At 33.2% G+C, this 16,059-nt stretch overlaps 4 protein-coding genes across 6 annotated transcripts; 2 read left to right on the forward strand and 2 right to left on the reverse strand.

Moving 5' to 3' along the window:
• Positions 1-5,446: 5,446 nt before the first annotated feature.
• On the forward strand, positions 5,447-7,524 carry LOC142556803 (uncharacterized). The gene is made up of 2 exons (XM_075668291.1): positions 5,447-6,468; positions 6,683-7,524. The coding sequence occupies exons 1-2, from the start codon at positions 6,179-6,181 to the stop codon at positions 7,200-7,202; spliced, it is 810 nt and encodes a 269-aa protein (XP_075524406.1). The 5' UTR covers positions 5,447-6,178; the 3' UTR covers positions 7,203-7,524.
• A 178-nt stretch (positions 7,525-7,702) lies between these two features.
• On the reverse strand, positions 7,703-8,542 carry LOC142504538 (uncharacterized). Its single transcript, XM_075617381.1, has 3 exons — positions 8,374-8,542; positions 8,041-8,310; positions 7,703-7,957 (listed from the first exon to the last, which is right to left on the reverse strand). The coding sequence occupies exons 1-3, from the start codon at positions 8,527-8,529 to the stop codon at positions 7,703-7,705; spliced, it is 681 nt and encodes a 226-aa protein (XP_075473496.1). The 5' UTR covers positions 8,530-8,542.
• A 29-nt stretch (positions 8,543-8,571) lies between these two features.
• On the reverse strand, positions 8,572-9,711 carry LOC142556804 (uncharacterized). The gene is made up of 3 exons (XM_075668293.1): positions 9,683-9,711; positions 8,875-9,576; positions 8,572-8,792 (listed from the first exon to the last, which is right to left on the reverse strand). The coding sequence occupies exons 2-3, from the start codon at positions 9,517-9,519 to the stop codon at positions 8,634-8,636; spliced, it is 804 nt and encodes a 267-aa protein (XP_075524408.1). The 5' UTR covers positions 9,520-9,576; positions 9,683-9,711; the 3' UTR covers positions 8,572-8,633.
• Positions 9,712-12,073: 2,362 nt separating this feature from the next.
• Positions 12,074-13,868, forward strand: LOC142556805 (acetyl-coenzyme A synthetase, chloroplastic/glyoxysomal-like). 3 transcript variants are annotated; one of them, XR_012822685.1, is made up of 5 exons: positions 12,074-12,406; positions 12,482-12,626; positions 12,718-12,873; positions 12,987-13,109; positions 13,202-13,558. XR_012822685.1 is itself a non-coding variant. In XM_075668294.1 (3 exons), the coding sequence occupies exons 1-3, from the start codon at positions 12,263-12,265 to the stop codon at positions 13,791-13,793; spliced, it is 333 nt and encodes a 110-aa protein (XP_075524409.1). In that variant the 5' UTR covers positions 12,074-12,262; the 3' UTR covers positions 13,794-13,868. The 3 variants fall into 3 exon arrangements, 1 of the variants encoding a protein (XP_075524409.1); XR_012822686.1 differs by lacking the exon at positions 12,482-12,626; XM_075668294.1 differs by lacking the exons at positions 12,482-12,626; positions 12,718-12,873; positions 12,987-13,109 and adding an exon at positions 13,762-13,868 and having other exon boundaries at positions 13,202-13,358.
• The last annotated feature ends 2,191 nt before the right edge of the window (positions 13,869-16,059 follow it).

Below are 16,059 nucleotides of genomic sequence, written 5' to 3' on the forward strand. Positions count from 1 at the left end.
AATTTTTAAGGTTAATCGAATGATACTAATAATTTTATTGAGATTTATACAAATCATTTATATAATTATCTCGAGTTCATTTATATAATTATCATATTATATAATATATAAAAATAAATAAAAATATTTGTTTGATTTTAATTTCTACCTACAAATGAAATGAGATAACAATAGGGTTTATGATTTTTATATATTAAGGGTAATTAAGTCATTTGTGGTGTTTTTATTATTAGATTAAAATTATCACATCTCATAAAAGAGATATTTTATCCATATATAAAATTATTTATCACGGGCCCATGATATTATTATGAGCTTTCTAAAAAATTACCAAACGTGGGATAAGGAGGATTATTTATCAATCTCTCTCTTATCTCATGTACCAAACTATACCATAATGTATAATTTAATCAATGCATAGTGATGTTTTAAAATAGGTTAGCATATACTACTCTTATGAAATCACGAAATTACTAAAAATACTTCATGAAAAACAAATGATCTATAGCTTCTCACATTTTCAAATTTTGAGCATACACAGTTTTGTCGGTATATATTTGTTTTCCGAGTACATGTGTTCAAAATTTGAAAATTCAAGTATAAATATTATAAAAAAGCATAAAACACCAAATGTAAAATTAAATACATTTTAAAAGCCCATGTTTTAAAATGAGGCACGTTTCACCCTTTTGCATGAATCCTTAAGTTTGACTTTTCCAAAAAGGGTTTTTCTAGAAAATCATAATTTTTACATAAAGACTATATGTATTTTTTTTGGGTATTCACATCAGGTTATCTTTTATTAGTAGATTTTTTATGAGATTGTATTAAATATCTTTTCAACAAGATTTACTTGCTTTGATTGATTTGGAAACACAAAGTTGGCAATTTCCAAATTGGTTTGCAAACATGAGGTCTTCATGCCAAAAATAATTCTCATTTGTTGATTGACAAAAAGTTGTGTGAGACGGTCTCAAATATTGTATTTTGTGAGACAAATATCTTATTTGAGTCATCCATGAAAAAATATTACTTTTTATGCTAAATATCAGTTATTTGGATAATCAATGAAAAATATTATTTTTATGCTAAAAATATTATTTTTTATGCTAAGGCATAGTTTGGTACACATGATAGGATAAACATGTGATATATAATATAAGGATAAGTTAAGAATAAATAAGATGTAGGATATTATATTTAATGTTTGGTATGATTTTAATAAGAGTGATTAAATTTATATATTAGATTGTAATGACAAAATTAACCTTATCATAATAAATTTTATAATTTCAAAGTTGTTGCTTGAGTTCATATTTTTTACCTGTTCATGCGCCGATAGTGCGTGCATGATTTATTTATTTTTACCTAATTTTATATATTATAATATGATAATTAAACCCTTGATTTTGCGAGTCAAGTCAAATATCAAATTTTAAGGTTAATCGAGTGATACTAATAATTTTATTGATATTTATAAAAATTATTACTTTTTATTGTGAATATCGATATGGTTGACCCGTCTCACAGATAATGATTCGTAATATCGTCTGACAAAAGACCTACTCTTGTTGGTTAATACATATGGAAGAGTTAGTTTTCAAGTTTCAATGTCACGAGGCTTTCAATTAATTGTAATGTTAAGACTAGATAAATTCAATCATTTGAGTTTGAGATAAACGTGAAATTTACTTGATTGATGAATCGTATCATGATTGTCATAAAAATAAAAAATATATAAAAATTGAATGTATCATTTTGACAAATCAATTAGTTAATTTATGATATCATGTTTAATTTATTACTCTATTGACATAACGGAAAATTGGGGAAAAATACCTAAAGTTCAAACTCTTTTTAAGTTCAGTCCCTACTCTATATTTTTTAACTCTGCACTCCCTAGTGAGATAATAAAGTACTTTCACCTCCCTTAGTTAATTTTTTTTTTATTTTAAAAGGAAAAAAATCTAAACCCAAAATCTATTCTCGTTCAGAAAAAAAGACTATCGCTCTCTACAGAAAACAAAAATGTGAGATCTTGCCATCGCCTTGTATCTTAGACTCTTCTCCTCTTCTCTCCACATACATGATACAACCACGTCTGCAATAAACAAAATGCATATCAGCTGAATCGAAGTTTTAGCAGAATCGTGCCTTCTCCTTTCATCTTGTAAGAAATTACGTGTAAAGGCCCGTATTTTTGTATTCATAATTTTGCGGAACTATTAAAAATTTTCTAAGTAAATAATTATTTTATCTCATTTAATTAAAATAAGCATGTAAATAATTATTAACTTTAAAATAACAACGGAAGCGAATAATGTTTTCAACCAACAATTTAAGAATAATCCAACGTAAACATCAATTTAAAATAATCCAACATATTAAAACTGAGTTTGCATAATAAAAGGTGCATAAATTAAATCATGAGGTCCTCGGGTTTACTACTACTGACCCAAGATCGCTCACTGGTCTCCGCCCGCGGTCTCGACCTCATCAATACCTACAACAATCAAGTCTAGTGAGTCTAAAGACTCAACATGTATATATCGTGAATAACAAGTAATATATATCATAAAATCGCATGCAACGTAAAATTAAAGTCTCGTAAAGCGTACGATGAAAATCATATCATGAATAATTATACCTACGTGCATATCTGAAAATCATACGTAAAAGCTTTGCTCAACGGAGCTCTATCATAACATATCATAATTTTCTGGTATAGATAATGTTTCTAAGCAAGTGGCCCATAACATAGCGTAAGCGCTTGATCAGACTAAACCACAGTATACTGGGTGGTAGAGATCAATCACAGCCCTTGGACTGGATGTCAGTACCCCCATACATAATCATAAACCGGTCGTAAGTCACCGGGCGGAGAGGTCCTCGGTTGTTCCTACCGACTTCCAAACCCATAAGCATAAGGTGGCCACAAGACATATAGCATTTATCTCAAAAATAAACATTTTATATTTTTATGCACGTAATATAATTATAACCTTATTTTTACCGGATGAGTTGGATCGCTCCCAGGCTCGCTGCGACATAATTCTAATATGTGACACATGCAAATAATTTTAACTTGACAAAAACTTAACCACTAAACCAAAAACGAGACGATTAGGACCAACAACTTTATTTTTAATCATGGCTTCGTACCAACCCGAACCAACATTAAACCGACGTTTAACCATGATTAAAAATACCACAAAATACTGAAAAATATGCATAATAAGTGTAAAACACGAAAATAGGTGAAAGGAGTCCAAAAACATAAAACGCTCTTTCGAGAGTCATTTTGGCACCTTTTGCCGTAAATTCTCGTACGACCTCTAAACTCGACCAAATCATGAACGGCCAAAAACATGACCTTTCTAACTCATTGAGGTACTTTCCAGTCCAAGGCCATGGGCTAAAAGCCAACCAAGAACTCATACCACCCCAAAAACCGAAACCATAGCTGCTGTCAAATTTCAGTAGTGACAGTTTGTATCTTTTGTAGTGAAATTCCTGAATTTTATGACTATGGGCTTGAACCACCACCCAAGGACTCTTACCAACATCCTAAGGCATGGCTTGGACCATGGATAAGGGCTAAAAGCCAACCATAAACCAAGCTATTACCTAAGACACTGAAACATCCCAACCGAGAACTCAATTTCTGTGTAGTGATATGTATTGAATTGTTTTATTATCTTGTGTCGTTCCAATGGCCATTTCATCGACCATGGCTCGATCTAGACATGATGTAGTGTTGTATGAACTATGGCTATGGGCTAGGAGCCACCCACAATCCAAGCAACACCCAAAAACCGAACTCATACCCACACCGAAATTCAAAATTTAAAACCGATGAGCACCTTACTTAGTTATTTAAAAATCTTGTGGATCCGTGAACCAAATATTGAAAGGATGATTTGATCACGTCCTAGACATGATAAGGAATGATTCTAACCCTGGCTACAGTCCTTAAGACAACCAAGATTCGAAACCCCACTTTAAACACCCAATGACAGAAACTTGAACATAAAACTGTAACTCATGGAAATGATGGAAATGTTGCTGTAACTTCTTTGTTGTGCTTGTATGGACTTGAACCATTGAACCAAAAACATCCTAACACATTCTAATTTATTCCTAAATGCAGCCTTGTGTGCCTGGAAAATGAGACAACCTCCTGAAGCACCAAACAATTCAAAACCGTGAGTCACCAAGCATAAGCCAAAAAAATCTGTGCAGAAACCTTGGTATTGTTGCTGTCAAAATCTCGTTTTTGCCTCATAAATCCTGAGCATATGGTGTTTTAAAATATCTATAGTACTTGATTGAAGAGCAAAGAAGCAACATATACATGCCTGGAAATCGTTTTGAAGAAGAACAAACCAATACGACAATACGGCGCGGCGGAACCGAGTTGGATTTCCTTTCTTGTTCTTGTGCTGTTCTTACACGATTAAGCTGCTGATATTCTGATGCATTTTCGAAGGTGAGGGTGTAGGTTTGTTAGGCAATGAAGAAGGGTGTTATAGGAGGTGTTAAGGGGGTAATAATATGCATTTAGTTAGGAGTTACAAGTGCAAGAGTTGAATGGGTTTTTGAATTATGTCTTCTCCCTTAGTTGCCGATTCCTTTCCTCATTTTGTTGCATGATTTCGTTCAGTTACTAGCATGATGGGTTAATGAAGACTCTAGGTATATTATTGTGTTTGAATTCACTAATAACTAATGAATTAAAGGTGAGGAATTGTATTCACCTTAAAGGCTAATGAGGTGATTTGAATGAGGTTTACTACAATTTTTGAATTGTCTTAACATAATATTATTACTACCTCTTGCATGGTATGCTAGTGTTTTATTTCTTGCATTTTAAATTCTTAAGGTTTAATACATTCATTATATATTTTTTTTATGAATGACAATTTAATTTAGAATAGAACATTGCATGGCATACTTGACTTAAAATTTAAGTATTAAAATGTTATGTTTAATTTCTTGACTATTTTATACCTAGATTAATTCATCCTCCATTTATTTACATATTTTTTTTAAGCTTTAATTAAATATTAATCAAAAGAACTTATTTACCAACTTAACTCTAATTAATTTATTAAACCCCAAGGACCTTCTTTTTCTTTAAATTAAATTATTCTTTGACTTAAATTAAATTTAGGAATGTCTTTCTTATTATTAATCTTATCTCTAATCTCCAAACTCCGGTCCGGCCTCGCGTATTTAACTGAAAAGATAAAACTAAACTTTTGCATTTAAAATAAATAGTTATGACTTGTCAAATATCAAAATGAATTAGACCCTTCATATATATATATATATATAAAATCATTTTTAAATTTAAATAGTAATAATTATGCATGGCTTATACGTAGTCTGATTTTCGGGTCGTTACATTACGTGCAACTTTGTTGAAGAGATTTTATTTTCAATGAAAATTGTATAATGGAGATGGTAATTCATCTTTGTCAACAAAATTTATGTGTATTTGTTGTGTTTGTTGAAATTCCTGAGCGTGAAATTTTTTTTGTGTGAATATATGCATCTGATTGTTAGAATATTAGATTGCACAAGATCAAACAAAAAAATCCCCATATCCATTTGAAACACCCAAATCTTATTATCATCATAACCAACCAGTAAGGCAAACCGTAGAGGAAAGAGAAGACATAATTAATGTGTATTTGTTATGGGGTTTGTTCAAATTCCCGAACCAGAATGATCGAGTAAAGTATTTCTTGTAGGTCGTTGTACAACATACAGTAAACAAGTGTTATGTTTTGTATGTATCCCCAATTCGCTAAAAAAACAATGTTGAGAAAATTTTGAAACTAGAAAGTAGTTGAGCTTAGTTCAAATATAAATAGTGTGCATTGGTTGTGTTTGTTGAGAATTTTCCAGGTTCATATTGAGCGCAGATACTGGACGAAAATGTAAATTTTGTGTTTATATATTATGTGTGTTGGTTGTGTTTGTTAATGTTTTTTTAGCTTTGAAGATTTGTTTATGAGGAAAAGTGAACAATGAAACCAATGACGCACATTTTTTTTATGTGAATACTGACAACAAGCTGCTTGGAAGTCCTTGTATTTATCTTCATTATATTGGAACAATAACACTCAATTTTTTCTGTGAAGATATTTGAGTCAATATTGAAGGTGATGTGATGCTGCTAGGAAGTTGTTTGTACAATAGGCGATTGTTTATCTTTACAATCGAGGAAAATATGAGCCTAATGCAGATGTATTTTCATCTTGCCAACAAATGTGATCAAATCAATCCTTCTTCAACCATCATACAATACCTTGCACCTCACCGAAAGTTATATGTGACATTGAATGAAGATGAGGATGTCGGTAATTTGATCACATTGTTTGCTTACATGAAAATGAACATCATTGACATGATAGCAATCCAAAAAGATGAAATTATTCCAATTGACATGAATAACCTCAGGTAATTCCTGTATTTTTTATTTGTAGTTGTGTCACACGTGAACATTAGAAATAAATGATTGAATTTTTTTCGTTTAATTTATTCATACAGTTAATAAGTTCATTTTTATCTAAGATACGGATGTTGGTATTTCGAGCGAAGCATTTAATACATCATTCACTTTTGAAACTTGAATTTTATTTATTGATTTATTTTATTGTTGATTTTCTTTAAGGAATGATGTTGATACAGATGTTGGTTCTTCGAGTGCTTCTCAATTTGAAATGGTTCTACAAAGTAACTCCATTGATGCTTGGAGTCATTTGATTCCTGGAGAAGGAAAAATTTTTAAAAATCCTGATGAGTTTCGAAAGGTTGTTAAAAACTATGCTATTGCTACTAGGAGATTGTTTGTGTATAAGAAAAATGATAGTCAAAAAATTATAGTTGTTTGTATTGTCAAAGGTTGTTCATGGAGAATATATGCATCCAAATATAAGGCAGATGAAACGTTTGGAATTAGAAAATGTTGTCTTCAGCACGTATGTAGAGAGGCAAATCTTCGAACTAGGGGCCATCCAAAGGCTGATTCTGTTTGGGTGGCTAATATTGTTAAAGATAAATTGAGAGGGGAACCATCATATCGACCATCTGCAATTGTAAGAGATATTCATAGGGAATATGGCGTTGAATTGAAGTATCATAAGGCCTGGATGGGCAAGGAAATAGCAATGCATCAAATTTATGGGACATAGAAAGGATGTTTTGACAAATTGAGGTGGTATTGTGATGCTTTGAAACAAACAAATCCTGGTAGTTGGGCTGATTGCGAGGTTGATCAAATGAACAAGTTTCGACGACTTTTTATCTCTTTACATGCATGTATTGTTGGATTTGTTAAGGGATGCAGACCTTTGATTTTTTTAGATGGAACACATATTAAAAATAAATTCAAAGGATGCATACTAAGTGCTATGACAAAAGATGCTAATGATGATCTATTCACTTTAGCATTTGCTGTAGTGGAGGCTGAGAACGATGCTAACTGGGAATGGTTCTGTTTGAAATTGAGGTCTGTCTTGGAAATGCAAAATTGTATATTCGGGAAAATGTTGATTATGACACAACATAAAGTAAACAAATATTACAGTTAATGGTGAAATATCTCAGGTTACAAAAGCAGTGCATATGAAAAACAATGTTACAGAACATACAAGCCAAACAACCAAGAACATCATTCAAGTAGAATTTCCAGCTAAATGGTGAAGGATCCCATATTCATCGGCCAAAATGGTGGAAGCCATGTGTGCACGATATTCGTGAATACTACAAGCATTCTCACGTATCCCCAAAATTCCGGGTCATCTTGTGTAAAGGCTTCTACCCATAGGCACACGAATACCCCACAATCAACGACTCCACTCTGTTGTCGGCTATAACGATCATCAACTTGTGCTTTTGGGGCAGGATATCGAAGTGAATTCTTGATGTAGCTAGAGATGAACTTAGCCTGAGAAAGAATTTCCGGAATTAGTTGATATTCTTTTGTGGTATTCAACTTAATGTTGTAAGTAGCAAATAATACAAACTTACAAATATCTTGACAAACCCTTTTGTTTGGGGTGACCACAACGAGTTCATGTGCATGAATTTACTAGTCACGGTGTCCAAAACCAGCAAAAACCAATGAAATTTTGTGTTCAAAGGCATCAAAATATATCGGCTTTCATTGAGAACATTAGCATTCAGCTCTCCAAGAATACTACGGCTACTTCGGCTTAATGAATCTATAAATCTTGGAATGTCCGCAAACATCAAATTCTTTTCCTTTTTCGTCCCATGAACTTTTTTTTGAAATTCGGCCTATAACATAAAATTTTATTAAATTAATTATGCATGATAGATTGCTGAATTAAATTCAATTACCTGAACCACAGAATTTAAAACCCATATTTTCGGTGGATTTCCATATCTCACAAAATTTCTTGACAAAATATTTAGGTGTGCATTTATCACGTCATCCATCAACTCCTTGTCATACAGCAAGTCACACAGCGTTTGGCTGGAAACTTGTAACTTCATACTTCTCCAAAATTCCTCCTAAAAAAAGTGTATTATTTCTCTAAAATCAAAGAAACTACTCCAGAAATTGACAAAACATAAAAACAAGATCACATATAAAAGAATTACCTCATATCAGATCTTTTAAAAAATGTATCCACAATATTCCTATCGCTATCAGAAATTGATGACCGCCCAACATATTCCAACAACTCATCATCCATTTGATTTGCCTCCTTTACTGCAGCTTGTGCAATTTGCATTACAACTAATTCTGAATTTTCCTGTAATAGCAAAATTTTTACAGTATCAAATATTATATAGAAATAATATATATATAGTACATGAAATGTTTTTAAGATTTACCAGCTCAATAGGCTTATCCGCAACTCTATGACGGACTAGTTTTCTTTTATTCTTTTTTGGGGTTGTGGAAGGAGGTGTCACAAAGTCTTTTTCCTTACCCTTTAGTCTCCTATCTTGCCTACTCATAACATCACGAGCAATCGAAGAAATGTCATTCTTCAACTCAGTCTTCTCCTCTTTGTCAGCGTCACTTTTACTATTCACCTCAATATTGTTGTCAACTTCATCTCTATGTGAATCCTCAATAGCCTGTTCATTTTCAATTCCATCCGTATCAACATATTTTTCGCTCTTTCCTTCTGAAGCATGACCACCATCATAAACCTCGAAAGAAACTTTGTCACCAATTTCAAAAGCATTTAATTTTTCAGCTGCATCAAATTTATGAGCCTCAAATGTCATATACTCATCACTTTCTTCTACACTCTTTCTCCTTTTTTTCGCTAAATCAGAACCACCATCATATCCATTGAAAGGAACTTTATCACCACTTTCAATAGATTTTAAACTTTCATCTGCAAACTCATCAAAATCATGTGCATCACGAGGAATCAAATCATTATTTTCTTCTGTATATCTTCTCTCCTTCCCCTTTGAAACTCTATTTTTACCTTCCATATTTTCAACATGAAAAATTCTCTTCATTTCTCTTATCTCTTCCTCTTGTGCTCTGATAATCGCATCCAGTCGCTTTATTTGAGCCTACATTTATTTTTCCATATCTCATAAAAGATTACAAATAATAAAAATTTAACTAACATAAAAAATATTTCTGTACCAATTCATGTCATATTATATTTTTTCTAACCTTGTTATCATTGTCACGATTAAGAACAAGTATCCTCTCCTCAAGTAAAGGGTAGATGGGGAGAACCTATGTATAATTGCACTAATAATTATGATTATATAAAATTATTTACAATCATAGCAAATAATACAATTGCATACTATTATTTCAAACCTTATTCTTTGTTATGGAAAGAAAAGCAACATAAGCTGCATCGAGATCGTTTGGGATTTTAGAGTCAACCCAACGAAAAAACCTTGGAAATATATGCAAAGCACATGGTTTCCCAACTGATGGAATCCGTTCATACACCCATGCCTAAAATGAAAATTCATATTAGTTAGGATTAAAATATAGTAAGAAATTCAATACCAAATCCAACTTACCATCAATCCAATTACGCAACCATCAAAATATTTCTTTCTCCTTTCGCCATCGCGTACATGTTTCGAAATTTCTTCATTTAAAAATCTATATGCTGCATTGCCCCATGCATAATTGCATATCTTGCTGAGGTCGTCAACATAAGGCAACAAGAACCGAGGAGTCGTACAATTGCTTGTTGGAAATAAGATACAATTGAAAACAAAAATAATATATAGCTTTACAAATCCGTCAACATCGATATCTTCTTGCTTGTCTGCTAACATATCAAGTTTTGCTGCAATATTTTTTCGTTTGACAATACTTGTTTTTCCTTGAAAATGTCTCCTGACAATATCAGATTCCATTGACATATCTAAATCAATGTACTGTCCAATATCTTTCAGCCCCGTAACTACAGAAAATTCAGCTGAAATAAATGGGATATATATTTTATCACCAAAAACAAAAGCATATGAAATCAGGTCATATCTACGGAGAATTGACTCAACCCTAGCAAAATTAACATGAAATTTAGGCATTTCAAACAAGTGAAAAAAAGGAGTTTCCTTCAAACTCAACATTTGCCTCAAACCAATTTTTGGTTTCAATTTTTGAACCGTGCTCTGAAAAAAGGAAGGAGAACAACGACTAATCAATTCATAATGTCTCGTAACTCTTTCAGTTTTCGAACCATGCTTCATTGCTGCACCCAACACAGTAAAAAAATTGTTCTAGTATTAGAAATTTAAATTAAAATATGACGGAACAAAAATTTACCAAAATGATCAACCATTGCCAAAATGATCTATTATTGAGCAACCATTTACAAAAATGAAAAAACAAAAAAGGTTATATTGATATACTATTTTACAAAATGAAAGAACGAAAATTAACAATAATTTAGCAAATGAAAATTTCAATGACAACAAACAAACGTGATAAAACAAGTAAAGCAAACACCTCAATTCAAAAAATTATTGACTAAAATATACGATAAACAATATACGCCTTTCTTTGGCAATAGATTCACCCAACTATAACTCATTTTCTCCAAACAAATCATTTACTATAACTACATTTATTGGCGACCAGGTTCAGTGCATTATAATATTACTTTCCACATCCATTATAGTATATCAGGCACACCAAAACCCATGACAAAAAGGATCTAAAAATAACCAATTAATAAGTAGGATTCACAAAAATATTCTAATTCACACATTTCATTTAGCTAATGAAGATATTTGACAGTATAATATTACTTAGAAGATATATATGTTATTTATGGTCCCTATGCCTTAAGTAATGAAATAGCTATCATGTTAAGCCTGTTTGAAGCAATGGAGCCGGATTCAAAGCTTAAAAAATTGGATTTCCACATACATGAGAAAATTAAAACAATATTGCACAAATTATATAAAAAGTTGGACAAATCAAGCGAATATAGAAGAAGAAACTCACTTCCTCGTTTGCTTTGCTTTGCCTCTCTGTCCACTGTCATCGTTGGCTTCCAAATCGCCGCCAGTAGGTGTCGCAAGTAGGCGGGTTTGTATGGCCTGTGGTTCTCAACGAAGGAAGAGATGGAAATCAGTGGAGAGAAATTGGGGGAGAAGAGGAGATGAAAATTTATGGAGATGAGTTAGGGATGTACGAGAGAAATTGGGGGAAGGGACAGTTGTAATTGTGGAAATAAAATTGAATTTAAAGGGGCAATGAGATAAAATATGAAGTAGGGAGTGAATTCAAAAAAAATTGTGTATTAGGAAGTAAAAAATATAATTTTATGACATAAGTACTGAATTTAAAATTGATTTTATGATTAGAGATTTATCCAAAAGTGTCCCAAAATAAAAAATGGAGCTTATTTTATTTATTTTTTGAAATAAATAATACTTTTGAAAAATTAAACATTTTTCCGTGGTCGGTTTGCATCCAACGGGTTGAGTTGTGTCTGTTGCTACTGCAATTCACCTTCTTTTCATAATAATGATTATAATATCCAATGGAAAAGGGTCCATATCACACCCGGTACAATTAATAGTAATACTAATGATATCATTTGCAGGAATCGTATTTAAATAATAATAATAATAGCAAATCTGCGAGGGGAACGAGGAGGATCAGCTGGATCTCCAAGTCCCCTCCATATTTATATTGAAGTTTCACACGCACCACCTACGACCATCTCTCTTTCAATCGCCCATGGATTCGAAGTAGTTGCGTCACGTTGAGTCTATGACCGCTCTCCCCTCTAAAGCTGGCAAGATCTCCCAATTGAATGCTCTCATCCTTGGCGAGGCGCTTGCTTCCGAAGAGGATCATCTAATAATCCCCAGCCACGATTTATCTGCGCAGACTCATGTCTCTTCCCCCGGCCAGGTATTTTTTAAGTCGTTTTGATCTTTGCTTCATGCCTCCTTCCCTTTTTTAAATCGTGCTGAGGTGGTGCTGCAGTTTCCGGAGATGTATAGAAAGTCTACTGAGGAGACCCTGCTGGATTGTGGTCCGATTTTGCATCCATTTTTACTGGAAACAAAAATGGGAACAGTTTGTCTACTCGGAGAATGTCGACATTCGAAAGGGGTCTATCAACATTGAAGTCATTTAGATATTAACTTCCCTCCTTTCTTTTCGCTTTTCGTTGCACTTCTTCTAGACTTATTAAATGTTTGACTTTTATTTGGGATCAGTGGTTCAAGGGTGGGATTACCGACCTCTGCTACAATTGTTTAGATGCAAACATCGCAACAGGAGATGGTGAAAAATTTGCAATCTATTGGGAAGGAAACGAACCTTGAGTTGACGCCACTTTGACTTACAAACATCTCCTGCAGAGAGTTTGTCAGGTCACTTTATCATTACTTTGCTTGTGGACTCTCATAGTTTCTGCTATAAATCGCTATAAAAGTGATTTTCATATAATAATTCTGTTTTTATCCCACGCTTTGCATCCTAACAGCTTGGAAATTACTTGAAAGATGTTGGCATCCAAAAGGGTGATGCTGTTTTGATTTATCTGCCTATGATCGTGGAATTTCCTATCGCCATGCTTGTTTGTGCGCGAATAGGGGCTGTTCACTCGGTACTGTACTAGAATATGTTGGTTATATCTTCAATTTTTGGGCGGGTCATCTACTCCTGAAAAATATAAAGTTGATGTGCTCGCTTGTTCAGGTTGTGTTTGCTGGATTTTTCTCGGAGTCTCTTGCCCAGAGGATCATTGATTGCAAACCAAAGATTGTAATAACCTGCCATGCTGTTCGGAGAGAATCCAAGACCCTTTATCTAAAAGACATAGTCGATGCTGCGGTAGCAGAATCTAGCAGCAATGGTACAATTATTATCTATCTAATGCATGATTGTGCTTTTCCAAGTTCTGAAATTTTTGGTTTGATAAAAAAAAATGCAATGTTTTGTATCATTGGTAGACTTCAGTGGGTTTTCACTTTTTTTAACTCTTTTCCGGAGGTGATCTGCAACTCTAAGTTCTTGGATTGCTGGTGAAAAAATTCCTGCATATGCAATTTACCAGATTTTTCTTTTCAAGTTAAATATAGAGCTCATTTCATGACATTCATTTAACTTTGGAAATGAATTGAGTTTTAAGAATGTGGTGGGGAGCTGGGAAGATGGTGGGTTCCTTGACCTTTTGTGCCAAGCGGAATGTAACGAAATTAGTTTCTCTCTTTTGTCAAATGTGAGCGCATTTTTTATTTTCCCCCCTTATCTCCCAGGTTGTGTGAAGGTGGAGAACTACTGGACATAATATTGTCAAAGTAAGTGATTTAACATATATTGTGTACCCTATAATCTTCCTGCGTAAAAGCCCAACTCTCTTATCTAGATTTGAAATATACAGGTTGATGTTAATCAGTCCAGTAAGCCATACACTATTTTAAATAGGACTAGCAAGTGCATTATCTAATAAAAATTAAAATTTTGATTTTAAAAAAAAATAATTTGAATCATTTTATTATTTATTTGAGTTTAATATTTTGACGGATACCATATATTTAGTTTATATCATTCGATTTGTATTATGAAAAAATGATAACATATATTACTTTTATAAATTTTAATCATTGTTCACTATTAGAGTTTTTTAACAATATCGACGTGCACAATAATGCTTTCTTATTCACCACTAGATCGTGAGTTTATATGCTAGAAAAACAATATAGTATAATAATATGTTATTATACTCTCATATTAAAATTCTCAATTTGGAGGAACGTGTTGGTATTGGTGTATTTAATATGTAAAAGACCACTCCAAATATTTTTTTTTGCTTTTAGAAAAAAAAATAAATCTTATAGTCTCGTTGTAGTTTAGGTAGGCTTGACTCAGTACAATATACCGATTTTCCCAAATAATATCGTATATCGTACTGAAATTTCGGTATACCATCATGTCGGTATAGCGAAATTTCATTATGATATAAATTTCATTATGTTCTTACCAAAAAAACTTCGGTATACCGAAATTTCGGTACGATATCGGTATAATGTCGCTTATGCTGCATTTTTTTAAAAAAATCGTGTTATTATCATCACAAAAAAGCTAAAAAGTCGCACATAAAAAATTAGAATTGAAAGAGCAAGTGAGCCAAATAATATTATATTATAATTTTAAAATATATTAAAAAATTTCGGTATTTTGGTTCCAAAAGTTTTTGAATTCAATACAGATATTGATACAAAAAAATTCGGTATGAGATCTGTTACAAAATATTCTATATACTATTAAATTTGATATATTAGTTTTTTACGACACGATAATGGCGATATATTGGAACGATCGATATTTTTGCTCAACACGATAAGTGCGATATATCGGCGGAATTTTTGCTCACCTTATGTTTAGGCAATATAATAATAGTGTGGTGTTGATTAATAGAGCATAGATCGTACTTTTCGGCGATCAATCTGACTTATTATCACTGCCTGGGATTTGACACAATCCCAGGCCATTTGGCATCCACACCATTATTTTTTTATTTATTTTAAACCTAGAACCTTCTATCATTTCATCAACACCTGTCCTATGTCGAACTCTATACTTATTTATCATTTCCAACTAGACCCGATCGTTTAGGGTTGAGGGCTGAGGGCTCAGGGTTTAGGGTTTTTTTTTTTTTTCGCCGTTGGGGTTTAGGGTTTAGGGTTTAGGGTTTTTTTTTTTTTTTTTCGCCGTTGGGGTTTGGGGTTGGGGGTTGGGGGTTCGGGGTTGGGGTTTCGGGTTTAGGGTTTTGGGTTTTGGGTTTAGGGTTTTTTTTTTTTTAATAAAACACCGCCGAAAGCGAGGGGGTTAGGCGGACCCCTACCTGTATATATAAACACAAAAGAAATACAAGATAATGCCTAAAGAGAGGGAAGGTATACCAAGACCTCTCTAAAAGCGAGTCTGACAACACATAAAACATAAAGACATAAAACCTAGGGTGGCAAATACACGTGCCAAAATCTAATCCCTAGGAAAAGCGCATAATAAAAATGAACATATAAGAGCAGCGCTAAATACATCAAAACAAATCGAAACATGTCTAAACTGTAAAGATCCGACTCAGATGTAGGTGCAAAAGACAACCAATTGTACCCATCTCTGAGCCGTCTGTCGCTGTAAGTCCAACATGAAAATGGCGTCCTAGTCCGAGATCGGTCTGCAGTAAATGATCCCGCAATCAAAATAATATCCGGCTGGAGAAGCATTGTGCCAAAACAGTAGAAGCACAGATGGAGTACCGCAATCCAGCTGAAGTAAGAGAAACTTCAAATCCCCAGAAGAAGGTGAAAACGTATGGAGCTCATAACGTCATAAATCCAAGCGTGACTGGAACGTTGATATAAGAGGTAGCCAAGAGATAACATGGAGAGCCACCAATGCACGTAGCAAAAGCAGATAACATATAAATCCCGACATGAATGGAGCTCTGGGCCAGAGAAACCACTGAGAGAGATCATCCAAAGCCACCATAAAACCCGGCAAGAGAACACAAAATATAGAAAGCGGCGGCCAAGGAGAAGCCTGCAGAG

The sequence above is a fragment of the Primulina tabacum genome, chromosome 9 (genome assembly GCF_025594145.1).
Source record: "Primulina tabacum isolate GXHZ01 chromosome 9, ASM2559414v2, whole genome shotgun sequence".
NCBI lineage: Eukaryota > Viridiplantae > Streptophyta > Magnoliopsida > Lamiales > Gesneriaceae > Primulina > Primulina tabacum.

Coding starts and splice junctions, on each gene's coding strand:
- LOC142556803 (XM_075668291.1), top strand. CDS start 6,179: ATGCTGCTAGGAAGTTGTTTGTACAATAGGCGATTGTTTATCTTTACA. Junction 6,469..6,682: donor ATTGACATGAATAACCTCAG/GTAATTCCTGTA, acceptor ATTTTCTTTAAG/GAATGATGTTGATACAGATG.
- LOC142504538 (XM_075617381.1), bottom strand. CDS start 8,529: ATGAAGTTACAAGTTTCCAGCCAAACGCTGTGTGACTTGCTGTATGAC. Junction 8,311..8,373: donor TTTTAAATTCTGTGGTTCAG/GTAATTGAATTT, acceptor TTTATGTTATAG/GCCGAATTTCAAAAAAAAGT. Junction 7,958..8,040: donor AAGGGTTTGTCAAGATATTT/GTAAGTTTGTAT, acceptor ATTCTTTCTCAG/GCTAAGTTCATCTCTAGCTA.
- LOC142556804 (XM_075668293.1), bottom strand. CDS start 9,519: ATGAAGAGAATTTTTCATGTTGAAAATATGGAAGGTAAAAATAGAGTT. Junction 8,793..8,874: donor CGGATAAGCCTATTGAGCTG/GTAAATCTTAAA, acceptor TTGCTATTACAG/GAAAATTCAGAATTAGTTGT.
- LOC142556805 (XM_075668294.1), top strand. CDS start 12,263: ATGACCGCTCTCCCCTCTAAAGCTGGCAAGATCTCCCAATTGAATGCT. Junction 12,407..13,201: donor ATGTCTCTTCCCCCGGCCAG/GTATTTTTTAAG, acceptor TCGCTTGTTCAG/GTTGTGTTTGCTGGATTTTT. Junction 13,359..13,761: donor AGCAGAATCTAGCAGCAATG/GTACAATTATTA, acceptor CTTATCTCCCAG/GTTGTGTGAAGGTGGAGAAC.